General features: G+C 37.4%; 1 protein-coding gene across 10 annotated transcripts in view; it reads right to left on the bottom strand.

Annotated features, from left to right (window-relative positions):
* RALGPS1 (Ral GEF with PH domain and SH3 binding motif 1) overlaps positions 1–27,951 on the bottom strand; it is a 74,260-nt gene that overhangs the window by 7,766 nt on the left and 38,543 nt on the right. For 7 of the 10 annotated variants that reach the window (XR_014616670.1, XR_014616671.1, XM_084219880.1 and 4 more), the window contains 7 exons: positions 20,280–20,417; positions 18,510–18,603; positions 14,371–14,438; positions 2,944–3,070; positions 2,239–2,393; positions 978–1,029; positions 629–709 (listed from right to left, as the gene is read on the bottom strand). Coding sequence is in view for 8 of the 10 variants with exons in the window: in XM_084219880.1 (XP_084076006.1) it covers positions 629–709; positions 978–1,029; positions 2,239–2,393; positions 2,944–3,070; positions 14,371–14,438; positions 18,510–18,603; positions 20,280–20,417 (715 nt within the window). In the remaining 2 variants the exon portion in view is untranslated. Of the gene's footprint in view, positions 1–628; positions 710–977; positions 1,030–2,238; positions 2,394–2,943; positions 3,071–6,709; positions 7,056–14,370; positions 14,439–18,509; positions 18,604–20,279; positions 20,418–27,951 lie in introns of those variants that run through there. The other 3 variants (XM_084219884.1, XM_084219885.1, XM_084219881.1) reach the window with 3 other exon arrangements.

The raw sequence follows: 27,951 nt of genomic DNA, 5'->3' as shown, positions 1-27,951 counted from the left end.
ATACACGCAAGGAATTATATTTATCCCTCAAACTATATAAAATTTTCAGCGTCACCTCTCTTAGGTCTGTAAATGGATTACCTGCTTCTAGAAAGTCCACTTCTTAGTGACTAGCAACATTGTGAGCACCTGTTATATAAGGCTTGTGGATGTTCCCTCTCTTACTTGAGGTCCAAGGTCATACCCTTTTACTGAACAAAATCAACACACCACACAGACACGGACAGATATTGTGGGTAGCTGTCTGGTAAATCAGGAAATAGATTGTGGGAAAGAGTCAAGAATGTATCCTTCTAACATCATTGCTTGTAATGGGAGTCCAAGATGGCCTTCATGACAAACCTGCTTACACAAAGGTTTCATAAAACTCTAAGTAAAATCTAGTTTTCTGCAAAATAGCAGCCAGACATCAATAGATAAATCAACAGCTAAACTGAATTTCATCTGAATGGGCCATAATCCTGCTTTACCATTAACAGGAGTTCTTACAAGCAGGAGGGGGAGACTTCGTAAATTGTTATGGTCATGTAAGGATATTTGGACCCAAAATGCATTACACTAGGAAAGCGTAAAGACCCAAATTGAGGTTTAGCACCATACAATGAAAGAGGCAGACCCTGAACTGTACCTGTAGACACAGCTTCGACTCCGAGGAGAATTCCTGATCGGTACCCTCCAGTTAGGCCCCAGCGTGGCATATAAACGACCCCTGTTTGTGAATGCAAATATCTGATGAGGGATATTCTAGCTTGAGACTTCAATAGTTAGGGTTTGGTAAATATGACAGAGAGAGCTCCCAATCTTTTTAGGTCCAGTACAGTGCTTTATTTCAGAATGTTTGCCATTTTTTTCCTTACTAATCAATAATTTGATAAAAATAACTATTGATTTAGGGCTTACCTATGTTAGGGATCATTTGTGAATTTCTTAGCTAAGTCTGTAGAGTGCTCAGTGAGTGTACATGAAGACTAACTCACCTTTCAAGCCCTGACGGCAGCTCCTCACTAAATTCTGAGCTTTCACTGCTATCTAGAAAGAGAGTAGTACAGAGAAGGAGTAAGAAAACCACCCATGGGAAAATACACAGCCAATGTATGTGGATCACCAGAATACTCTTTTGTATAGTACCGTGGACACTGTTTACTCAAATCATGTTTTGAAGAAGTGTTTAGAGTTCATGGTAAGATCTTTAGCTGGAAGAGGTTTACATGAGCCTCTCCATTTATAGTATCGCACTCTTAACTCATGTTTTTGCTGTGTTTTAATACCATTACTTTAATTTTCACCATGCTTTTACTTCAGAAGCTGAGCACTTCAGGTACATAAAATCCAGCTCCTTTGTAAGACAATATGTCTACCACAATATCCATAAGTCAATTGAAGTTATTAGATATGGTATCAAGGTTTATTTTCAAGAAGCAAACACACCTCTAATAGAGGATATGTCAGCTGTATGCTGCTGCTAGGAGTTATTAAAATATATATATATATGATGGTATTCATAACTAAAGTGCCTATCTCTCCTTCAAGCCCATCACCCATTTGTCCCTTGTTTTCTGGCACAACTATTTAGCTCACAGTTTTAATTTGCCTAGGACTGATCTTCTCATGCTCAGTTTGAACACACTGAGCTGTTCCTGTATTTTCAGAGGTGCAAAGATCATCTCAGTGTCTAACTCTTGGTCAAGTAATGTGCTGTCTTCCACAGTCAATTTCTTATTCTAGAAATTGCCTAAGTCTCTTAAAAGGTGGCTTTCTCTTCCTTAGAACACAGATTCTTGATCCCTTTTCTGATATTATAATAACTGCTTTATTAATTATGATACCATAATGTGTTCATTTTACGTTTCTTTATAAGTCTTAGAAACTACTACCAAACAAATCCCCCATCTTCTAAACCATATAGTTAAAATTAAAGCTTTCTTTGTGAAAAGGTAGCTTTTAAAATACATATCCACTTTCCCCCTGCTAAAAGCTGACAAACACTTTGCGTCACACACAGAGCATCGACAAAACCAATCTTCCTTCATGCCACTTTTACCAAAAGCATCAGTGGATAATCGAGGAAAGCAGATGTTACATTGACCAGGTAGCAGTTCTGATCTACTTTCACCCATTAAAACGATCAGTCTTTGCAAGGGAACTAATGATCTTCCTAATTCTCTGCTTTCAGCTATCTGTGAGTCTGCAGCGCCATGGGGACAGGAGCAGGGGTGTCACTCCCCAGGCAGATGATACCTATGGAGAGGCCGTTGGCAAGAAGGCGCGTGCTGGGCGTGTGGCCACGCGCTGGGCTGTGACACTCCAGGACACTGTCGTCCAGCAGGTGCCGTGGCCGCTCCGTCGGGAAGGTGGCGCTTTTGCTCTCCACGACGCTCAACTGACACATCATACTAGAACACGGAGGAAGAGAAAAACGAGTAACCCCTCTTATGGCATCTAACAGCAACCCTTGGCTCACATTATTTCCACTCTGCCTCATCAACAGGTTATTAAAGATCAGGCAATTATACACTACCACGTACTGTACATATGCTCCTTTACTACCAAAATGAGTTTCAGATTTTACTTTCTTTGTAAGTAACAACTATTAAATTTCTGCAGCTGGGAAGTTGTAAATGTTTTAACTCCTCCATACAAAACGTGAACATCCTTGGTGGCAGCAAAAGCAGAAACCCAGAAAAAGGAGACACACCAGGAATCCACAGACTAAAGTGGATAAGCAGCTTACAAGTACTGCCAGTGCCTGTCACTAGCAGAGAATAGAGTCAGCAAAAACTAACAACAGTGAAAAGAGAAAACCTAGGGAATACATACCGGAGCGTGAAACACTTTTGCAATACAAGAAATGGAAAGGACAAATACTAGCGTGTTCTCTGCTGCTATCTTAAATTTTTGTGACACATGTAACTGCCTGAGCATGAGACAGCTGGGATTACGCACTTGTTTCCTAGGCTGTGACTCTTCCGGTGCCTTGGTACAGGAGGTGTAGATAGACTTGCTGCTACTGAGGCATCAGGACATGTGGGTCTCCTGCTGAATTTCATAATTGCCGACATGTCAGATGGACCTAAAAGACAGAGATTATTCAACTGGACTGATGCAAATCCCAGAAATTTCATTGGCTGGTGTGTTTAGGAACTGATTAAAATTAATTTTTATAAATAACCAAATGGCACCATTTCTGAAGCACTGTTTCTTGCCCAATAGGGTTACACCATCCATTTTTGTCACCTCCATAATCTTGAACTCCCTGGAGTAATTTTTAAAATAGTTTTGCTCATACTTTTAACAAGGAACTACAAAAACTCTCAGCATCCTTACAACAGCTGGATGCACCAAAGTGTAATATGCAGAGCCATAAAGTCGGTTTGTACTTCAGGTGTGAACAGGAATGTTCACATGTGTTTTGAATTTTGTTCACAACTTCATCTTGTGAATAAACTGTAAACAATCTGCTCATACTGACTCACAGCTTGAGCAAAACCCAGGGCTCTTCATATACCTAATGGACAACACAGATGCATTACTTCTCAAACTTCTATGAGCTCTAGATATGTCTCACTGCAATCATTGTTGCTCTCAATTTACAGATTTTATGAGGCCTCACAGAAAACATGGACAAACTGGCTTTGTTCCAGCTCCTCAATGCTGTTCACAAAGGGCAGGCAGTGACCTTTGCAATACACAGGAAAACACAGACTATCATCATCCTCAGTAAATGCTAGGCTTTTCTTGGCTTCACAGCAAATAGTTGAGATTTCACTTTTAAACACTTAGTTATGGCATTGGTGCTTGTGATGAAAGTGGGAACAGTGGTCATCAAAGTCGCCATCTGCCCCATATCTTTCTCCTTGGGACAGTCCAGGTACCAGCAGAACAGACTTTCCTCTACATTACAAAAATCACTTATTGGAGGTTCCAGCAACCTCAGCTTAGTCAGCTTCTGGACTCTTACCAAAACCCACTCATTACGAGGTTGACACAAGAAGAAACTTTGTGATGTGAAAAACCATGTACAATCATCATCAGAATCTTTGCAAAAGTGTCTGGCATCAAATAAGTAATAAACTGAAACAGGAAAAAAAACTCTCAAAACCAATCCAAAACACCAACATTCCACGGCACAGTTTGACAACAGGATGAACATGAACTTTTAACAGAAATGGTTCTGAGAGACAAAACTTCCCAGGGGAGTGGTCATGGCACCAAGCCTGTCAGAGTACAAGGTGAGTCTGGTTGTATCACAACACTCTTAGTGATATAATTCAGTTTTATGTAGCTCTGCAAGGCTGGAGTTGGCCTCAATGATCCTTAGAGGTCTCTCCTTACTTAAGACCTTCTGTTTCTATTTGTTATACAGGCTGCTCTCTCCTGAAGCACCCTGAAGAAAGGTAACAACTTCTGTCAAACTGAGGATTCATGAGACACAAGAAGAAATAGGAGAACCAGTAATGAGTTTGTCCCAGTAAAAGGCAAAAAAAACCCCCAAATAAATGCAAGATGCTTTCCTGCCCATACTCACTCTGCAATATAGACTTATATCAAGTTGTAGGAAACAAAGAAATTAATTGTAAATCATTTGTGTTCTTATTTCACCATAGCCCAGACTCTGGAATTTCACTGTGAACTGGATTGTAACTATGAAAAATTGCAAAGGGTTTTCCCTAGCAGTAGGGGGAAAGATTTAATCCACAGTGTTCTGCACATTTGAGCAAACAGTTCATTATGCTGCTTAATTAATAATGAAGGGAGCCCCAAGACAAGCAAAAAAGACACAACTTCTTTTAGCAATAGAGAGAGGAGGGACAAGTTTGTTAGAGAAACCTTCAGTAGTATTTTTCATCAGACCATCAATTTAGTAGAACAAAAACTAAACCGTTTTTAAGCATGTTTTCTGCCTCATTCATATATACCATCAGGACAGCATTTTTGCCTGCCCGTCTTTGCTACCATCACACAACTGCAAATTTGTGAAACACAACAGTCATAGCATCAGTCACTGGCATATGCAGCTTCAGAGAAGGTCTTATACCTAATGGCCATGCACAGTTTTAAAAAAATGCACTTTCAGTCATTGCTTCATCCAGAGATTCACCTAAAGACGCACATCTGGGATGTTGGAGAGGGCCCAGTACAATGTTCTTGCTGCACATACAACTAAAATTTTGATGCATTTGGGCTGTAACACAACACTGGAAGCTGCTTCCCTAAAACCAAAGCAGTTCATCTTCCATTCCTGCCATGGAGGTGAAGCAAAAATTAGGACAGAAAAAGTATGATTATGAATGCAATTATGTGTTGCCTAGTTTAATGTAAAAACTGTATGGATTCATAATTCACCATTAGGTCTGAAAAAAATCTTATCTGCTGCATTAGTAGCAAGAATATACATTTCACTGAAGTCTTTTACCATGGATTTTCATTACAAATTAAAATTTATGCAGAGACAAAACAAATGCCTTCAGAAGTTTCAGAAATGATTACAAGTTCTTTAGTTTGAAAACCTCCAGTTCCTCTGATGGACTAGGTTCCCAAAAAAGGAGTTTGGTCTACATGCTTTCTTTGTAGTACCTTTCCATCAGCTACTTTACAAATTGGGAACAGGAAAATACTTAGGACTATTGAGGCATTTATTACCTGCTAAGAAGCCTAAAATATATTGGAACTGAAACACAGGATAAAGACAGTGGCAGCCAAAAGAGAATTCCTCTGAAAATTATGAGCATTTATCAGCAAGAGTTTAATCTGAAACTCAGCATAAACTTCAGTGTTAATATGCCCACTCTGAGGCTTGTCCCTTAATTTGGTTACAGGATTTATTGCTTCCTGCTGTGTCATTCAGGTGTTTCTGATGCCAGTTCTCAATCTTGATTTACATTAAGTTTTTTTTTCACGTGAATGACATTAAGTTCTTTTCAGTTCACTGAATGCTAATGAAGTATTATTTTTAACAAGTTACGGAAACCACAGCCTGTGAAATAGTAGCAATCTTAAGGCATAGTCCTAGAGGATTATCAGTATAGTGCAGTGCTTTTTCACACAGACATTGCGCCACATGTAGAAATAACTGTTAAATTTTGTAACACAATAGTTTAAAGGTTAAGTTTCTCACAGTGAAGAATGAGAGACCTGAAAGCAGTTTGATTAATTTTTTTCCAAAGCATTGATATGCAGCAAAACAAAAGCATGAGACTGCATCAAAATTACTTCATCAGAAAGAACAGCAAAATAACAAGTCCAGTGCTGACACAATCAAGTTATTACAAAATCAAAGCTGGCTGGATTTGACTCCAGGTAGGTTCAAATGTTACTATCAAAACCTACAAAGAGTAAGAGATATTAATCTAGCAAGAAATAATAGTTTGAGACTTCTCACTCTACACTCCCTTTTTTTCCTCCTTCTCTTTAGGGAGCATGGACTGAAATTTAATATGATTGCAACACAAAACTATCTAAAAATTGATCATTATAAAGATGATAATTGCTTGATTCAAGTAAGAGCTTTTACTATCTGGACAGCTTTAGAACAGAAAAAGTTTCATAAAAACTGCCACACTCTCCCTGAAACAAATTATGTAGCATGTCTAAAAGGACTCCACATCTCAGATTATAATATAATACTAGGGAATATTCTGAATAATATAAAAATAATATTAGGGACTAAAATTTCAGTTCACATAAAAATACTGCCAGGCTTAAGGTGTGACGGAGTTTGTGGAAATAGGTGTAAGAGTCTTACAACTTAAGACAACAGTCCAGCTTGGCTTCCTTGCTATTACATATGGCAATCACAATGGCTTGCATCAATCCCATCAAAGAAGGAAATGGACCTGGGTTGACAGACCACTGGAACAGGCTGCCTAGAGAGAGCTTGTGGAGCTTCCTTCACTGGAGGTATTCCAGAGCCATCTGACACAATCCTGTACATGTGCTGTAGGATGACCTTACTTGAGCAGGGAGTTTGGACTAGATGACCCACTGTGGTCTCTTCCAGCTATGCTGTGATTCTGTGACTTATTCAAATTCCTAGTTAGGTGTCTTCAGTGAAGATCCTGATGGCAGAAAACAGAATGCTTTGTGGGATCAGATGAAAACAGAAATATCATCTGTGCTGGTGTTATTATGGCTGGACTGACCATTTTCAATGTAGTTCTGCATCCTCCTTTTCTCCAAGACAAGAGAAGGAAATCCATACAGTTTAGTTCTGTTAGCCCTGTGCTAAGGTAATAAGAATCTGAACTTAAACACTCCTACACAGTCTTTGGATCTGCTCTGCTGCCAAATGTCTATGCAGAAGAATGGTGAAGTTTATAGAGTTCTCTTCAGCTGGCTACACTCAGTTCCGCAAGAAATCTGGGGTGCAGTGAGTGTCAGCATGAGTTATGGGGCATAGAGCAGATGACCTCATTTCTGTAAAGGAGTAAGAGACAAAGAGAGCCCATGTCAAGAAGGATGCCAAAGAGGGTAAGCAGCGAGATACTGATGACAACTGCACAGACCAAGGGATGTTTATGGACATACCAGACTGCTGAGCAATTAGCTGGGGAAGTTATGCCTGATACTGCTGATAACAAATTTCCAATACTTAAATTCATTTGGGATTGAGTTATTTTGCCCCTTTTTTCCAATAAGTGAAGTCATCTGCTACTGCTAACTCTTGTCTTTACTCTTCTGGCTCCACTCCTAGTGCATACTGTTACCATGATTGCTATTCTGTTATTTTGCCTTTCATGGAGACAAAGCACTCTTAGCAGGATTTTCCAGTCAGCTGGCATGAACAAGGGTTAGTTTGGTTTTCATTATTTCTCAGCATCATTTTCAAGATTATGCTGACATGCAGAGGAATGATGTATAAAAATATTAAAATGTTATTAAAAATGTGTTTGTGTTAGGGAACGTGAGACAACTTCATCAGAGCAAGTAAAATGCTGTACAGAGATCTGTGGCAAGAACATTTGGAAAAGTTTACACATATCCCAAAGGATCTCACTGTTTTTTCCTTTGCATAATTTTTCCATGAATAATCCTTCAAATGTTATAAATGAATGTTACTTTTGCAATCCTTCAGTAAAACATGTGAACATTTACAGTCTCCAGAGCTTTTTAAAAAAGCAGCAGGCTGAGGGAGTTACAGTTCACAATTTTTCTCCACTAAAAAGCTATCAATAAACCAGTACTAGATATGCGAACTAAAAACTGAAAATGAGCTGCATATTATATGATGAAGAACTGAGTGATTTTTCAGGAAAGTAGAACAGTCTCAACTATTCACTATTTTTTGGTGAACAGTTAAGAAGTAAAACCTACTAGCTCTGTTTCTAAAAAATAAAGACATTCCAAGCTACAGACTCTCTAGTTAAATCTTCACTGTAAATTTTTACTGCTGTTTCCATTTTAACCAGTATGTGATAATTAAAACTTTCAAAGAGAAATCCCTACATACAAAACACACAATTTTGTGCACAGAATCAAGAATGACAGGAAAAAATTACACCTAGAATGATGGCTATTCTAAAAGAGCAGTTTTAATTTTCAGAGTATTGCTTTACAATTCAACAAAAAGCTACTAATGCATAAAACATGTAATGTTGTTATGGCTGCTTCTCAGACAAGAGCAAACTAAAAACAAGAATCTGAGTTCTTGACTGCACTTCCCCATGCTCCTCCAAGCTCCCCAAAAGCTGTCTCACACACACTCACACACACATGTACTTCTGACTGCACAGTCAGCACACTTGAGTGTATTTCCTTCAAATGCTTCCTGTATAGAAGTGATATTTTCAATTCTAAGTGTCACTTTTATGGAATTACTAATTGTCAGCATCTGTGTTACGTATTCTGTACCAGTGGAATGCTCAAATCCAAGACTTACACTTCAGCAAAAACAATGAAGTTTTTGCAGTTGGATCTACAAGGCAGTACACGGGCTTGGGTGACATCAAGATTGGCAATAATGACATAGCCATTGTGAGAGCATAGCTGCAGGGAAACTAAAGTTTGGGTTCAACCAAATACATTAACCAATCAGTCAAAAAAAAAACCCACCAACTTTTTACAGAAACTATTGCAGGTGACTGCTGTGAAAAAAAGAGTCAAAAACAAAAGACCAAAACCAATTAAACCTCCAAAAAACAAGGCAGAAAAGCCCTTTGTCCTCTGGCTGGTTTATATTTGTGACATTCCTCAGGATAACAGGTTGGTAGTTAAAATAAGCATCAATGAACTAGGACATTAGACTTGTTTGGTAAGGAGGCACAGAAAGTAATAGAAAGTGAGGAACTGAGCACAATCATTCTCTCCATGGAGATTTTGTATTTGTTTTGACAGAATATTCTTCTACAATTTTTGTGAGGCTTTGGTATGTTAAGAAAAAATCCACAGTACACTAATTCCAGCCGGATTTAGTGGTTGATAACATGTGAATCCACTGATTTGTCTGGTGTTAATTTATTTCAAAAATATTCCAGTGAGTTGTAAAAGTTTCTCAGGAAAGTATCACAGAGGAAGAAAACGTAAACCAAAGACTAAATTTTCTGGGCAGTCTGTAAATTTATGTGAAGAAAACTTAGTTCTTCCATTTCTACCCTAAGTCCTTGTGTAAGAAAAGCAGACATGGTGCACATGAAGCAATGACCAAGAACTTGCACAAGGATTAGACAATCCTCATTTCCACAGAATGACTGGCTGCTAAAGCACTTAACACAAACTATTTATTAGTTGCCAAAGCAACCACTAAAACAAATGGCAAAACTAAATGTCAAACTCAGTGTTTACATGGAAAATGACGGTGTGGGGTTTTTTTATTATAAAATGCTGTAACTGCTGTAGAGATATCACTAATGTAGTATAGTTAGTTCAGAGGGTTACAAATGTGCAAACATCCCGAGTCTTTCTTCCTTCTGTTTCTAGATTTTCAACTCCTATGTATCACATACTCTATACCCAATAATCAACCTCTTGTAATTAATTAAAATATATATTCTAAGTTTGTTATGAGCTAGCTCTCAAAGCTGAATGGGCTTGGCAATATGGGCTGAATTTTACTCCGGTAACAAAGAAGAGAATATACCTGTTTCAGATTAATTATTTCACAGTCCTGGTATAATGGTAACAGAAAACCTCTGGTCTAATTATTTTCCCCTCAAGAATTACACCAAGACCTACTTGGGGAGAAAAAAAAAAAAGGAAAACAAAACAAAAAAAAAGGAGGTGTGAGGATCCATCCCTGACTACTGCAATAACAAATGCCCCAAAATAAGGGCCACCCACAGCAGAGGCCTGGCTGTTGCTAAAATTTAATGCTAGGTGTTAATTTTAATGAAGGGTTTCATTAAAAACCACAGAATTGTTAAGACCAGTCTTTGAGTCCCTTAGTATTAGATACAATTTTCTGGATATGGTAATTATTTTACCATTATTTCAACTTCTTATATTGTTTTTCAAGACAGAGTAAATATGCTATATTCCAGAGACTGAGTGAATCACTTTGTATGTTCTGCTTAGCACTGCACCCTGAACTTTTCCCAATAACATGATGAGAAAGAGTATGCATAACAGAGCATTTCTCTACTGAGCTAGTTGGTGTGCAAATTCTGAGTAACTTCAGTTGCTTAGAAGGCTTACATTTACCATATATTGCATTAAATCTTTTCCTTTGTTCTGGGAAAATTTATTGAGTTATTCCTTCCAAAACAACCTAACAGCCATACCATAAATGGCAAGCACCTTTCAGCTAACACTGCAGGAACAGAGATGTCTTTTACAGCTAATTCAACTAGAAACTGTGAACAGTTAGCATACTATAAGCTCTCCAGCTACATTCTCTCTCTCTCTCTCTCTCAAACCACAGCAAGGCAGAATGAACAGACGTAAGTTGCTGCCAAGGAAGCTGTGTGAATCACACAGTTCCCAAAAGCATCCAACTAAACTGCTTAAAGCTCCTTCTTAAATGATACTTGAGAGGGACAAGAATCTCTGCAGCATTATGGAAGACATTAAATCCTCCTGTGAAAGCACTATTCACAATTACATATGCATTTGGTAATTAAATGAGACCCTTTTAGCCACTAATATATAAAACATAGCTTGTTGTGACATAGACACTTTAATCAGATGCCTGCCTCCTGTTTGAATTTACTGGAAAACTAGTTGGCAAAAGAAGTGGAAAATGGACACATGGTTTTCTCCAGCACTTTGCAAATAGAAATGCTGCAGGACTTAACTGAAAAAAAACCCCACAATGTCTCTGGCTACAGTAAACTGTTAGTATTTTTTTGAAAGAGAGAAAACTGGGTGGAAGATAAATTCGCAGTGCTGGCAAACAAAACCCATTTCCATCATCAACACGTGCAATTATGTTTTAGAACACAAAGATGACACTATTCCCTGCACTTAATCCCATTATAGGCTTTAGAATTATCACCAATGACATTGAACTTTTTTTCTGTCCCTGGATACACATGCTGATCTCTAAGGAGGCAGCATGTCACAGGCAAAACAGCTGGATTTATTGCTATTAGGAATGTATTAACCTCTGTATCGAGACAACTGAACTGATGACTGGCCTTATGGGCTAAGAACCTTTAAATTTAAATCACTATTATCAAACTCCCATGCCTTAAACTATTAACTGGAACAATAAACTACTGCCCAAAGTATTTTAAGATCTTCTATTGTCATTGTAGCTTACCGCCTGCAAAGGACTTACTTCTGGCATACAATGTCCAAAGTGGAATTAATTTCAAGGTATAATTTGAATCCAAATAAAATGGACAGCAATACCTGTAAATGTGCTATTTTTAATTCTCCATGTTCAAATATCTCATTACTAATATCTGAGTATTTTTGTTCAGAATTATTCGAAACTAACATATGGCAATACTCCTGTTTATTAATGTTGTGAAATAAACAATACATTATTGCCTTCATGGTTAGTTAGATTTCAATTTGAATTCATGCTAACTTACTTTACTTTCTCCTTTCAGTAAAATGTAGTGGATTCCATTTAGTAGCATTTTTCCAGCCACACAGGTGCAGCTCACTGAAAAATTCCTGTGGGTATTACAAAATGCTGATGGCATTCATTGTCTGACTGGCAGTAAGTGAAAACTCTCTAGCTGAGCAAGAAATAAATACAGCAGTCCACAAAAGGGTCAAGCTTTCGAAGGAAATGCTAACAGAAGAATGGAGCAATAGGAATGACTCAGCACTTGGTTTCTAGTCATCACATTAATTCTCACTCTGAGTAAAGCTACCTTAGAGAGCACTTAAGGGCACTGCAGATTCAGAAGGGAAAATTCACCCTCTCCTAATACTACCAAATACTATAGGATCACATATTCAATGAAGTAGGTACTACTGAACCTTGTCCCAATCATTTTTTGTGGACTCCAGCTGAGATCACTGCAGTATCATGCTGTATTCCTTACCTAGATCAGACAAGTTCAAAATTCTCATTTCCAACTTTGGAACTGTATTTTTAATTGCCTTCTGTTAGAGTTCTAATAAGATCTCAGCCCTTGATTAAGACTTACAGAGTACCGGTGATGATCACATGCCATGCTGCTAGGTCTGAAATTATATTCCATAATCCTACAAAATTAAGTGTTAACATCAAAGTTCAAGAGTTGAGCATGCAGACGTGAGTAATACAAACTAAAAGCCAGAAAATAAAAAGAGCTTCCTTGTCTGCTTTATAAATGTAAGAAAGATGTAACCAAACGAGAGGCAATGACTTCGTTTCGAGTCTCCAGTAAGAAAAATCAAATCCTCACAAAAGCAAAAGAAAATATGGCATGATGTGGTGGGTTGACTTTCATGGGCTGTCAGTACTCCCCAGCTTTCACAGGACAAAGTGAAGAAAATAAGGTACAAAACCTTTGTGGGCTGAGAACGACTGTTTGCAGAAGCAAAAGAAATCAAAAGAAAAATTTATCATCTACTTCTCATCAGCAAGCAATAAGAAGCCACGGCCCAACCCAAGCATTGTAGCACATGCTTAGGAAGATAAACACCTTTATAATAAATGCCTCACTCCCCCCTTTCTCTTAGCTTTTATTGATGAGTGTGTCATTTGGTATAGAATATCTCTTTGGGCAGCTGATATCAGCTGTCCTTGCTATGTACCCTCCCAACTTCGTGCCCATCCCCAGCCTACTGGCCTTTTTGGCAGGGTGTTGGATTTGGAGAGATGGCCTTGATGCAGTGGGCACTGCTTAGCAGAAGCCTGGTAACTTATCAACACCTTTCCAGACACAGATACAGAGGACCATACTGTGATGGCTCCTGTGGGGAAGTTGACTGCCAAATGCATTTCTGTATGAAGAACGCGTTCATTACGAACTACTTTTGAACTCATCTAATAAAATACAAAAATATCCTGTGAACTATTCCTTTATGCAGAAATTAATAATACTAAGCATTAAGCAGGGAAAGGAAAAACGCCTTCCTATAGAAATTGGAGACCAGGTCAAATGTTTATCTGACTCTGGGAATAGCAATCACAATACTAGGACAAACAAGAGGTTCCCTATAAACAACTGGTCATTTGACAGCAGCCAACATGAAGAGCTGGGAGGCAAAGGAAAAACACATGGGCCTTTTCTTCATTTTACATTTAGCATCTTCTTTTTTCTTTCTCTCATTTACTTTGCCTTTAATTGGTGAAAAAAAAAGACATTTTGAATGCCAATTAAATTAAATAAATGCATGTCAGATGTGGTCTGGACTCCTTGGGGTTTTTACATTCACACATGGTTTTAGATAATGAGACAGAAATTTGGCCATTGAGGTTCAAGAGATTAAAACAGAACAGCTTTTGAGATAATGGCTCATATAGCAGGAAGTACATTTCACATAGCCTGATGTTTGTTTAGTCTGGTCATAGCAATAAACAGCAGATTAGCTTTTGTCAACTTATAGATGGTACTCTAGTTTTCCAGATGTTTCTAGAAGCTACTGATGTTTCTAGAAGCTATTGTTGCTACAAATATTTTGTTCCCCTGCTGTCCACAATGAAATTGTCTCAAATGTATGTGATCACACAGAAACCTGAAGGATTTCCTGTGTTATTCACTGCATTGGTTTTTTTTTGTACTGCAAGAGGGCTCTTTTTTCTTCACCTATTAAATAATGATGAAAACACAAGCATTTGTAAAAAAAAAAAAAATCCCATAATCTGACACCTGTTCCAACACTAGCAAACACTCTGTGATATCTCTTGAACTGCAACTGCTTTTATACAAGTCAGCAATCTTTCTTGTTGACTCATGCTATTGATGCACCTCTGGGTTTTCCCATATACTTCAATAGAGGATTTCTGTAATTTAAATTATTTCCTTACTCAAATTTTCAAATGATGTTTTATACCTGCAAGATCTTCTTTGGAGGAAACCAGTCGAGGAGAGCTGTTACCTGGCTCAATTCTTAAAGATAATCTGGAAAAACAAGTTTTTAGAGAAATTAACAAAAAAAAAAATTCTCAATAAAAGTTGAAAGAAATTGAAGAAGTAATTATTTTGGCAGTGCTAACTAGGAATTTTACTTCCTTGGAAGTGTAGTTATTTATTCTGTGATGTAACAAAACAATTTTTCTTTAAGTAAATCACTACCTGTAAGAACCCAGAAAGAAACTCTGAGGAAAGTCTATGAAAGCAGAAAGAGAAATCATTATTTAATCTTCCCTCTCAGTTCAAAAGCATAAGTTCATCCAGTCCTTCACCTTAGGGAAAAAAAAATCTCAAACAGTTAGTAATTCCTATACAAACCTAACATTTTTATTCCCTCTAAAACATGAAAGCAAATTTACTGTTACCATGTCAAAATGTGCACACAGAAATATCTATTTTGTTACTGTGACTTACAGAAAAGAAGCTTAATAGAGCAAAGTGACTGACACCTAATAGTAAAAGAAAGTGATTAGAAGAAAGTATTATATGCCACGCTGCCTCACTCCGTGTGTTTTGTTACGTACTCACTCACTCTTGTGCTCTCAGCACTCCAACAAATCTCAATCTCCCAATGCACATCACTTCTGCCATTTCTTAAGTTTAGGCAGTCTTAACTAGACATTCATGGGTCCTTTGCTCTGTAGAAAAGGGTATTTTTGTCTGACAGAAAGGTATGAAGGACTACAATGTTAAGTAAATTTTAATGGAATGGGCATAAATCCGAAGGAAATAACTGCTGTCATTGCACAGCAGTGAACACACACAAAAGCTGGAAAGCTGCAGCACCCTGCTGTGCACCCCAAGGAAAGGCTTTCTAACATTAGATAAAAACATGCAAATGGGTGGAGGGAGAAACCTATGACAGCATTTCAAAATATCACATTTGGCTCGGTCATCACTTTCCTTATTACTCTTTATTGGGAATACCTTTCAGTTCCTTCTCTACAATATTCCAACCTTGTCAACTACATTTTAGTGTGAAGTCAGTTAACAAAGCTACAGTCCTATTTCATGTTTTCAAATTTCTATTCTTCTGACAGTACTAGATTCTTTTAACTACCCAAAGTAATGTATTTCAAGTAGGTAATGAATCATTTCTTTCCAGACTACTTTTCTTTCTTCCTGTGGCCAGGAAGAAGTAACATAACTCTCTCAGAGAGTTACAATAATACAAGTCATTGCACGATTCAAATGTTGATCACATGGGAATTTCTTTCAGTATGGAAAAAAGACAAAAGAACTTAATGAAGTCCTTAATGAAGACTTAAGGCAAGTGCATTCTTACACCTTCTTTAGTGACAAAAGCAAGTGAGATCAACTTCCATGCAACTACTTGTATTATACTATTTCTCTCTCTTTCTGTCTAAAATTATTCTTGTGAGGAAGAAAAGAGGAACATAACAGCAGGAAGAAAAACCTAACACCTTTATGTTTTTAACAAGGCTTTAGGGAAGAGCTATGCTATGATTACGCCATCTAGAAAGCACGTGTGTTGTGCGCTGCACTTAGAAATTCACTAACAGAGCAACAGATGAGTCTTCAGTGCTATCAAATAAGATTACATCACCCTCCATTGGTCATGTCCCCAGAATATGGGAAGTTAGATAATGTTGGTTATCTCTTTGGTTATGTTAAACTGCACTCTGAATCTTAGCCCTTTCTAAGTCTCTGGCAGTTTGGACGTCAACTTCCATGATGCCAGAATTCTGCAATGTTTCCAGAAAAACTAGAATGCAATTTATCTGTTTTCAACCTACGAAAATACAGAATGTGTAAAAAGAAGAACAAATAAATGCAAGCCTAAATGTATTTTGATAAATATAAAAAACTCATGCTGACATGTTATATTTAAAATAAACTGTTGAGAAAAGGGAATATATTCTGGCAACGCGATGTCATTCCTGAGCCACCTTCTCCTCTATTCCCACTCTTCTCCAGAAGGCTGGAAGTGATGAAAAACATTCTTTATTTCCAAGAAGAGATACTGACAGTCAGTACAGTTTCAATCAGCCCTGGCTTGTTTGCCACCACCCAAATTCAATTTTGCAATTCCTCTGACACTCCATTTTCCATGGAGCAGCACAAGTTCCACACATGCACACACATGCTCAGTGTTTCCCAAAGAGGACTCCTGAAGCCAGAATCTGTGGCCTCTGAGAGGCTTAGCATGATACTTTCAATAGATCAGTGCATACTTTGAGACCTGATGTGCTTACTACCAACATGCATCATCCATATGCTCACACACCTAACGACACTCTCATGTTCAATGTCAATCACTAGCATTATTTTAAATAAAAAATGAACTTGGTTCCAGTATGCCTAATAAACCATTCATAATGCATAAAGACACTCTGTTTAGAGTTTGCCCCTGTGTATCATCAGAAATTCATCTTGCATGTCACTATTCTGTGATATTCATCCAATATCACAGTAGTATTAGGATTTATTTTCTGTTTCAGGAATCCTTTTCAAAAAACAAATCTTTGTTTACCATGGTAAGGAAGGCTAGTTTTAGTGCATGGTCTAAATGTTGACATAACAAATTTCAACATTCCAAAATTATACTGCAAGAGTTCAGTTAAGAGACACATCAAGATAAATCCTAGATATAAGCCTCAGAAACTGCCCACAAAAAACTGAAACTTCAAAACTGAAGAGTCGGTATTAATAATCCAAAATGAAACAAAAATTGAAAGTAAAATCTTTAAGAAAAGAATCAGCATAGAGATTTGCTGAATATGGGGGGATATATTCTGGGGACAATATCCTTCCAGCAGAAGCTCCCAGAAACCTTCTGTTGCTTGAACTACTGTCATAGGACCTACTGTTTAAATGCTAGACAGGTAGCCCAGAATGTTCCAGATATGCTAGACCCGTCTTGTTTGGTACACAAATAACGGTCAGAAATGCCCTAAGGGACAGCTTTGAGGACTGGACTGCTTTGATGCAACTAATATCACCCTTGTTTCAGCAAAGATTAATAAGTTTTGTTCAGCCTCCTCATGGAGCAGCTAAACTTCTGTGAAAGACTATTCTTTGTCTTCATTCACTTGCTTGATGCAAGAAAAAATTCAGTAACATTGGCTGTACTGTCCTAGCAATAGTTCTGTATTCTGGGGTTTGTGGCACTATCATTTTAGTCATCAGTTTCTTTCTTTGTGATATCCAAACCACATCCTATTTCAATGAACCCTTCCATCACTGTTTTATTAGCATACAGTCTAAGTACACATAAATTCTGAGACAACATTCTTAACTGAAGTATTTAACAAAACTGGTAACAAGACTGGTTTTAAGGAAGTTCATTACCACCCTGCTCTCTAAAACATATGCTAAAATATTTTATACTAGCATTGCGTGACTGAACATATGTTTGCTTTGAATACTTCAAATTCTGCTCACCTAAAGAGTTACTCTATTTGTCAATAGCCAATTAATAGCATTGCATCTAATAGCATTGCATTGGTTGACCTATTTAAAACCTTGGTTCCTTAGCCTATGACTTAATTTTCTAGTTCTCTCAGAATTACTGGCCTGGGATTATAATTTCTTTTGACTAGAGCACATTCACATATTGACCAATGTGCTCTCTGGCATCTGCTTCAAACCTCTGTGTGGGTTAACTCTTCTCAGAGTCTTTTGTAAACATTGTTTTAACAGGCTTAAACCCCCAAATCATAAGTATCAACTTATTAAAAAAAAAACTTGACACTGGTAGATGTTCTCAATGTATTATTCATAATATTTTAGAGTCAATGCTGGATATCTTGGAGATTACTTTAGTGTTACTGAACAAAATTCCCAGAACCCATTCATCATGTAATAGAATAGAGACTAGCTTTCCATCTACTCTAAACTGTTACTTTTCACTAGTATATTTCCCTTTGTAAATTTGCCTATAGTCATAAAGAAAGACAGTCATTCTGGATTTTACTTAGCAGAAACACCCTAAAACATCTTCAGCCAAGGGCTTTTTGCTCAGCTCTAAATAAAACTAATGACTACATAATCTTTCTGTTACATTTCCCAATGCGCGAAGAAAAAAACAGCACTTACTTGTAATTGTCATCTTCTACAAACTTCTGAAGTTCTTCAATGTAACGGACAGACTTCAAATACTTTTGCACATGGGGAAGTGTTGTGAGATGATCTGTGGGGAGTTCAAACAAACAAACAAAAGACATTAACATTTATGTCATCCAAAATTATAATTTTTTCAGGTTTTTTTTTTTCTTGTCCTTATGATACCTTCATGGAAACAGAATTGGAACCTCGCTAAAAAGTAAATTGGGCAGAAATACTACTTTGACTCTAAAAAGGTGTTAAAGACTTAACTGAGCAAAAGTGATGCTCTCAGTTGTTAAAGAGTATACAGATGCATTTCATCATCATGAAAGCTGGTGGATTTTATTAGATGCTATCTCACTGATGGAAAAAAATTATCTGCTGCAAAACTGCTTGAATTTTTTGTTCATTGTTCTGGAGAAAATCAAAGCCTCTAGCCACAGGTATTAGCAGTTCTCATATGTCCAAGAACTGAGGAGACTTAAAAGTTATAAAATAACTAATTAATAATTACAATGCTGAATATCAAGAATGAAAGACACTAAGTTCAGAATGACAGAAAAACCTCTTGACACATGGTGCATTTACAGGAAAATGCCTTGTAGTACATAATGTAAGTTTTGCGCTCTTGTAAAGGTAACTGTTTTAAAGGCATGCATTATGCCAGAATATTGTTTCAAGGGCATATTTTAACTTTCATCTCGATTTTAACAAAGGACTCAAAGTTAATGCAAAGCACTGCAGCAACCTACCAAAACTGTAAAAAGGAAAGGGTCAATGAAATAAGGAGGTTTCTTTGTCATCCAAAGTATTCAGAGACAATATGAAACTCACAATAAGAAAATAACACCTGAATAATCTAGCTGTTCAGAATCATACATAATTATGCCTATTTCCTACCTTTAAATACTTTGAAAACTGAAGTTGATAAAAAAGGCCTGGATACTTAAGCTTACACAGTTAACATCTCACCTTGTCTTTTTACGATCTAACAATCCTTTTTCTTTAAGCTCTCCAAAACTGCAGCTTTTAAATTTTCTGAATTTTATTGTTTAGCTGCACTCAAGGCTTTTCAGCTTGTTACAACTTTAACCAATGAAAAGTCATGCTAAGTCACCAAGAGTACACTGAGTATTCACTAAGATACCAAAACCAGCACATTTATTGATATACAGTTTCACTAGCTGGCTAGAACTGCAGTAATAATTTTTAGAGTAAAATTCTGTTAACAAAAAGAAACAACCCCTTGTTTTCCTGACTTCATTCAGTAGCAACATAGGTGCAAAAACTTAGCACATTGAACAACTGCAACGTAGACTAAAATATTTGTATTTCATTTTGTAAATATATCACCAGGATGCTAACAACAAAATGACAACCAAATGAACGCATTCCACACTCTAGACATCATATCTAGTGCAAAGTAAAGGGAAGATATTGAGATAATTCTCTCTGATTGCCTCTGGTGGAAACTGTATATAAGCCAAAGGCAATAGCTGCACTTGAAAGTATGTCATTTGTACCCCACATGTAACAGTAAACTCTACACAACCTCTGTTACCGCTGTTAAAATTTTGAATACATGCTTATCTGCCCAATTTACTGGTAAGACTGAAGCTACACAGAAGTGGAAGCTACATCACTTACTAGTGTTCAACTCTACCAACATTAGCCTCTTGTGCTCCCTCAAAATCTGCTTCCACAATTTTGCACTAAAGAAATTTAATTTAAGGCTTGATAGGCATAACAAAATTTACCAACCATAGTTGCAGGATACTTGCAGGTCAGCTATTATTCGGAGAATATTGTTCATTTGATTGGATCTTTGTTCATTCTCCATGATGCTGTCTGAAGCAGGATATGCAGAATCTATGTAGATTAAATCCAAGAGATAAATTCCTGAAATGAACAAATCAATCAACCAATTGATCTAGTGTTTCAAACAGAAACAGTTGCATAATTTTGAATGAATATAGCAGCCAGAAGCTGTTTACCACCCCTGTGCTCTGGGCCCATTAAACAAAGGAGAGTTTGGGATTTGCATTTTGAAAATTTCTATAATTACTGCTTGAGTTCCATGACACCCCTTAAAAAGACAGAAAAGCTTTTTTGCACTTAGGCTACTGCCTACTATGAGCAATTTGCAGGACCACAAAAAGGACGCTAAAAAAAGAATGAGAGCTGCCCCAGTGGTGCTGACAGTGGGGGAACACAGTGCTGCTGGCTCCCATGACCAGAGACCTGCAATACCTCCTTTGTCTGCCACCAGTGGGGAAGAGCCCCATGAACTTTTCTGCCCTGAGACTTAGGAATACTTTATGGAAATCCCTTGCAAGACTTTTTCTCACTCAAGCTGAGCTCAACACATTATCTGTTTCCTCTACTCTCCGGACCGGTACATTGCGCATTGGATCACACTGTGTTAGGTCCAGCATTAGCCAGGTTGCAATACCTAATTTCTTTATATTTCTATCTTATTCATTCATGCATTCTGAAAATGCCTTACACTGCTTAGGGAGGAATGAATGAAGAAATCACATGACCTGTTATTGAAAACTGAAGAGACAGACAAAGAGGCGACAACAAGCCAGAACAAATTCAGTTTGTTATGAACTGTTTAATGCTTTGCCTGGAAACCATAAGGCCATAACTGTCTCTCAAGTGCCCAGCAATCTGTGATTTTGGACTATGAAAGAACCATATATGCCCATTAGACCCACTGACATGATAAATAGGAGAGTGCTCCAGAGACCAAAGGCAATTTAATAATCCCACCAAAACCGAAAGGGACGTTTAGACCTTGTAAATGAGTGAAATAGAGCTGGATTAACAACTGAATAACATACAAACCATGGGAATTTCCAGTCATACTGAAGTTAAAACAAAGAAAAAAGAAGCTTAGAAATCAGGTCAAGTTTTATAGTCTAGATTAACTTTCTGCAATGACACAGGTCAGTCCTTCAGAAATTTTCATCCCATATTAAAAATCCTCTCTTGAAGAAATAGATCCCATTTTTATATATTTATTTATAAAGATATATAATTGTTTTAATATGCTTTTATATACATTAATATTTATATATTTTTATATATCTCATAAATATAAGTACAGTTTATAAAGCAGGTTCATATGACTCTGACTACCTTAACAGTTTTATCTTAACAGTAACCTGCGGTATTTATTGATTTCTCCCAAAAAAGCATCTTCTAAAAACCATTCTCAACTTATCTTCATTGCTCTCTCTAGAAAAACAGAATGATGTATCATCAAAAGTTATGAATGTTCTGAATTACTGTTTTATTTGCTCTCTTTTCTTAATACAAAATGAAACAAAAAATCCTCTGTTTCTGTAATTTATATTAGTAGTTGGCAGTTCTAGACCTACTGATTAAGTATGCCAATGTGACTCTACTTCTCTCAGCTACGGTGATTCCCCAAGCCAAAGGATGAGTTTAAAGGAAGAGGGAGTAATTGGGGTTTGCTTTCCTAGATTATCAATATATATACAAAAGCAGAGAGATAAAAAGGAAAAAACTATGACTTTATGTGTTTAGAAGACAATTTTGTACAAGTTTGTCAAGGGCAACAATACCTGCTCTTTCTTTGTCCTTTTTCACTCTTGTGAAGATAAGCTATTAATCATACCAGTTTATTATACCTCATACTAAATTTCACATATCATACCAGAGAAACAGAAACAGCACTTTTGTCCTGCTTTGTTTCCACATCTCAGTCTAACTTAGCTTTTAGAGGGAGAAAACCAAATCCAATTATTATTTTCAGCTTTTCTGAACTTTATTTGAACAAAGGTTTCAACCACACTGGGAACTGCCTTGGCCATCATCCCACACGCTCGAGAGACCCTAACACCTACCCAAGGCCAGCACAGACCAGGCACCTTACACCTCAGAATGAGGGAAGAACTCCAATTTCCCTAATATTAGGGTAGCTTTGTAGCAGTTCAATGTTGAGCAAATCCTGAGTCCTCAAGGTTTTCCAATGGCCTAGAGGTCGTACCTAGACTGAGGTTCCATACAGCAGCTCTTCGCTGTTGTCTCTTGTCAAGTGGCACATCAAAACGTAGCTAGAGTTATGACTGTAAAGTTTCTATTTGCTCATAGCCTCTCCACTGCAACATGCCTTATGGCAGCCTGGGCAAGGCCACTTTCCATCTATTTTGAGCAAGTCTGCAGCTTTTCTCATTGATATTAAAGGTATAAACACACTTCCACTCTGTAGCAATGGTTGTAAGCATTTTTTTAGGACAAAGAATCTATTTTCCAGGACAACATACAGATGGGGACCAACAAGGTATACAAGCACTGAAAAGGATGAAAGGCCCTGCAAATAAAAGTGTAAGGAAATGGGCTTTTGGTAGGTAGTGGGGTGCAGGAAGAAAAAACCCAAACTGACAGATGTCAAAAAAATTAGACTGAATGTAAGAGGCTAGAATATAAAAGAACACATTTTTTGTAATTACACACCAAGCCACCCCTTTCCCATATTGTTCCTCTCCCTCTCTTCCTTTAAAACAAGGAGGATAATTAAGTTTTTGGATTTTTTTTTAACCTTGGCAGTGGTATTTTAAACTCTTCTATATATTTGATGCGCTAGTAGGCATAGATAAGAATCAGTTCATTTTGCACAGAGGAATGACAGAATTATTCCCTTCAGCGAAAGACTTCAAGACCCATTTCTCAAAGGAAAGCCTCAGGGCTGCCCCATGCCAAAGCAAACACACAGCACTAGCTTTTCAAACTTTGGCTCACATTTGTGCTACTGTGCACTGAAAAAAGCTAGGATGTGAGGCCACCGGGATATTTTCCAGAGGGTGAGCTCATGGGCAGCTTCTTCCACAGGCAAGTATCATTTTCCAGTGATACTCACTTTTCTCCATTGTCACCAGAACTAATTTTGCAGCTGAATATTGTATGCAGACAACAATGTTCACTAGTTTATGGTCCCATGGAAGTAACAACACATGCTAAGGAAAAGCACAGCCAAATAATCCAGGACTACATTTATTAATAAAAATCACGTTGTGTAAAGGGGACAAATTATTTTTAAGTCGATAAAAGAAAACCAAATCAGTAATACCAAGCTTTTAAACTTCTACTGGAGAGTTCAAACAAAGAAGTAATATTAGTAACAGTTTAAAGACAGGAAAACATTAATATGGCAAAAAAGAGAACTTGAAATGTAGCAGTCAATGCCACCTGCACATTTTGAGTCCTCCATCCACCAGACAACAATTTCCAAGGCCAAATTTTACTGAAAAATATATTTATGGAGAACGGCAGTGTTCAGCGGGATGCAAAACTAAATCTGTGCACTGGTGTCAGTCAGACATTCCCTACTTTGCAACCAAAAATAATTAGCTGATAGAGAAGTAATTCACACAAGCCTGGGGACTTCAATTTATTATTCTTAGGTAACATTTTGATCAAGTACTATAATAAACTATCACAGTTATTTGGTAAATTGTACTATTACTGTGAAAACCACAAACACATGGTGTAAAGAGAGGTAAAAAAGCCCTTTAAATGTTTTAATGAACAATTTACTTCCCCACTTACAATCATGGACACTTCTAAAGATATTCACAGCCCCTGAATGCACATATGCTGCTGTGTAACACAGATGTCTGGGCACAGAGCATTCCTTCAGTACAGGAAGCAAAGTCTGCAAGACATGCAGTAACTGGCACACATAACAGAAGAGAATCTATGGAAAGTAATTATTTTTCCTTTTTGCTCCTCACAAATTGAATAATGACACTGGTTTGACAGGAAGGCCAGAAGAGACAAGGATATATTTCCAATTTGTAGTCAACTATATTTATGAAAGCATTTTCCTACATATGGTAGTGTGGTTGTATCACACTAAACAAAGCAGAGGACAGAGGGACTTGTGGTAGAAAGTCCAAACTACTACAGTCAGCAGTTTGTAAAACCAAAGACACCATTGTTAGGAGATTAGCTCATAGGCAAAAAAGCAAACTGTTTTGTGGTAATGCTGGTTTCAAGAACACTGGATATTTTCCAAGGATTAAGGGCTGGAAAAATTTTCTACAAAACCAAATGTATATACTGGTTAACCTTGGTAGGATTCGGAACACTCTAAAAAAATCTGAAGACAAACCTTTGCTAAGGCAACACCATGTGATTTGTAACATACAGAAATGTATTCATCATAAAATGTCTGAAGAGAGACTTTACACATTTATGACATGGTCCCATGGACAGCCGTGAAGGTGATTACAGGATTGGAAAGCTTGCCATATGAAAAAAGGCTAAAGGAATTGGGTTTGTTCCGCTTAGAGAAGTGAAGAGGCAGGAAGGGAACCTAACTGCTCTTCCAGTACACACAGAGCAGTCACAGGGAAGATGGAAATACTCTCTTCAGAGTGACACCAACAGGTCAAGAAGTGATGGGAGAGCATTCTATCACCATATAAGCAATTTTTTTCTCTGTGAATACACTTAAATATTGAAATAGGTTTCCCAGAGGAGGACAGTAATTTCCCTTGCTGGAAATACTCAAGACATGGCTTAACTGAACACTGGATAACCTAATTTATGGCCGTGCTTTCCACAGAAGGTAGAGCAGATAACCTCCAGGGATCTCTTCAAGCCACAACTCTACTGTTCTATGACAAGTTTGAAAAATGTGCCAGCCTATACCCGCATATCTCTTATTGAAGGGGAGTTTCGAATACAGCAGTTATATGGACTAATTTACTGCAGCAGGAAGGCTCTGTATGTACAAGCAGACAATGGACCCTAATTTTAACTGTGAATAAAGTGAGTACTTCAAGCAATCTCTTTTATCATGTGATATAAGCAAAATTTACCTTATAAAAATATAGAGCTAGAGAGGGCACCTTATTTTGATTCAATCTGTCTCAGCAACATCAACTAACAAAATTAAAATTTGATGTTGATCCCAAGGTCTTTCCTGAGTAATCTCACCCTATTCACCTCCAGGAATTAATCCTTCCACATTTGTCACCAGAGCAATGAAGCCTAATATAGAGAAACAGATCGATAAGTGCAGCAAAACCCAAGGAACTTTCAAACTAAAATACCAGTTTGTGAAAGAAAATGTTACCAAGAACTCAACTGGAATTATATTCAGGAAGCTGTACCATGAATCATCTCTGACTGGTGCAGATCATTTTGTTATCCGCTGAAACAGGCTAAAAAATTCTGAAGCTATCTGGACCTTTCTACCAAAGCTTTCCCCCTAAACAAATCACATTTTCTCCAGAATATTGTCAATGTTTTTTTTTTCATTTTTCCCCAAAACCCAGCTATTTCCTAATACATTTCCCATGAATCAGGAAAAATATATTACAGAAGATTAAATGCTTTAAGAGTGATGCATTTTAACATTTTAAAACATATACTATCCAATGTCAGAAAGCAGAAAATACTTCAAAAAACACTATAGGAAAAAGTCAAAGGTACAATAGCTGTTTTCCAGATGTTGCTTCCTGTCAGCAGCAAGTGGTGGTTAGGGACTTCCTGAGACAGATCTTACATAAACACTTTCGGGTTTAAGTCTGGGTGGTAATTTTTCTTTACAATGTTTTTTCTCTGGATCCATCCATTTTTTCTTTTTCCTGCTATTCCTACAAAACCACTTTTCCTTTTTTAACTTTTGGGTTTGAAAGGTTTTGTGGCAAATGAATCTGGCAATTGAACTGCACCCTGTCTGGAAAAACTATCTGTTTGATTTCTCAAAGTTTACCTTTTTAAGATTGGCACATTCTTATCTCTTTCTGCTTACCTTGAATTTCTGATCACCGACTCAAAGTTAATTTCTATGACCAGATGTTTTATAGTACTTTCACTCATTCTCAAAGCCACGTCTTTCAAACCACTCCTTGCCAACTGCATTACTCTGCTGAAGACAACTGTCAGACTTCACAGCCAGAAATAACTGGATGTTAGTACCTTTCTGCTAGTAGGGTGTTTTACTCTCTAATCATAAACTTTAATACAAGCCAAGATCACCAAGATTCTCAGGATGAAGGACAAATCAACTATTAAATCTTTTGCAAATGACATCATTAAGCCTAAAGCCTCTTACAAAAACCAGTGAACTGCACTTCACAGCATTACAAATGCAAGGAAAAGATATGCCCATTTCCTCCAAGCAGAATACCCATACAAAGGCAAATCCTGTTTTTCTCTTCAGTCCTCCCCAAGAAGCAAACACCTATTGTTATCCAACAATTCAGTTACGCTACAAACACCTGGCACATCCAAATAAAAGCTCCCTGTCATCTATCAAGTCGGCACAACTTCTCTTTTTCCCTGAAGACAAAACTTCAACAGGTTGAAGAAATAAGCTTTGTCATACGCTATTTGGAACAACCCATACACAAAAGCTTACAAGTTATTCAGACAGCTTTTAAGAGACAAAGAAGCACTCAGTACTTAATCAAAAGGCTGATCAGTGTAAAAATATGTTTCTTGTTCAGCAGAGGACAGTCAGAGAAACAGTTTGGCTAATTTTGATTTTTCAAATATTTTATTTATAACATAACTACCTGCAAGAGAATGCTTAATGACTAAAAAATACACCACAAGAGAAGTCTCTAGGCTCCTCCACTGAGTAAAACTTTTAGGCATTTAATCGCATTTATTTAAGTGCTCTAAAATCAATGGACCTAAACTATATGTTAAAGAGCTTAAAAGGGGTTATGGATACTTTATAAATATGGGTCTAAATCAACAAGCTCATCCTCAGGAAATAGTTTTTTTCAAGAACCTTGGTGCTGCGGGGCATAACTTCAATTTAGAAACCTGTATTTTCCTACAAAAGCAAAGAATCTAAAACTGTTCATTTTAAAATGAAAACTAAATACTCCACCCAAGTAGCAATCTAGCTAGAGAATCGCCTATCTAGCGCTACAAGCACTTAGGAACTGGAGAAACTGATCAGGAAACGACGACAGGAAACAACCACTCTAATATCCTGACAAACCCTGATGGCAAACCACTCCCTTCACTCTTCCTGCTGCCACTTCCCTCCCTTGAGCAACTCTCTCCTCGGTTGACAAAGCACCGCGGGAAGGAAGGAGTGTGAATCATACACATGTTGAAAGAAAGTCCGATGGGAATATTGCTAAATTGGTCAAAAATTAACAGAATTATCACTTTCTGATTCTATTAAGCCAGCTTTTTCAGTATAAAACTGGTACAGTATAAAATTGGAAAAGCTTTGGACTGCTTTAAGCAGTACCAAGCGTCCAGACTATGCTCCTAACTAGCACTGAAATGGCCACTCCAGTCAGTGGTCCTTTCTCTTTAGAATAGAAAGGAATAAGCTTCTGAATTAAAATAGAAAATAATTAACATAACAGTAGGAAGTTGAAGGAATCACAGGCCATACAGGGAAGGTACAAAAAACTTAAAAAGCCTA

The sequence above is a fragment of the Fringilla coelebs genome (genome assembly GCF_963513975.1).
Source record: "Fringilla coelebs genome assembly, chromosome: 21".
Taxonomy (NCBI): domain Eukaryota; kingdom Metazoa; phylum Chordata; class Aves; order Passeriformes; family Fringillidae; genus Fringilla; species Fringilla coelebs.
This window is presented reverse-complemented; position numbering and strand designations above follow the sequence as displayed.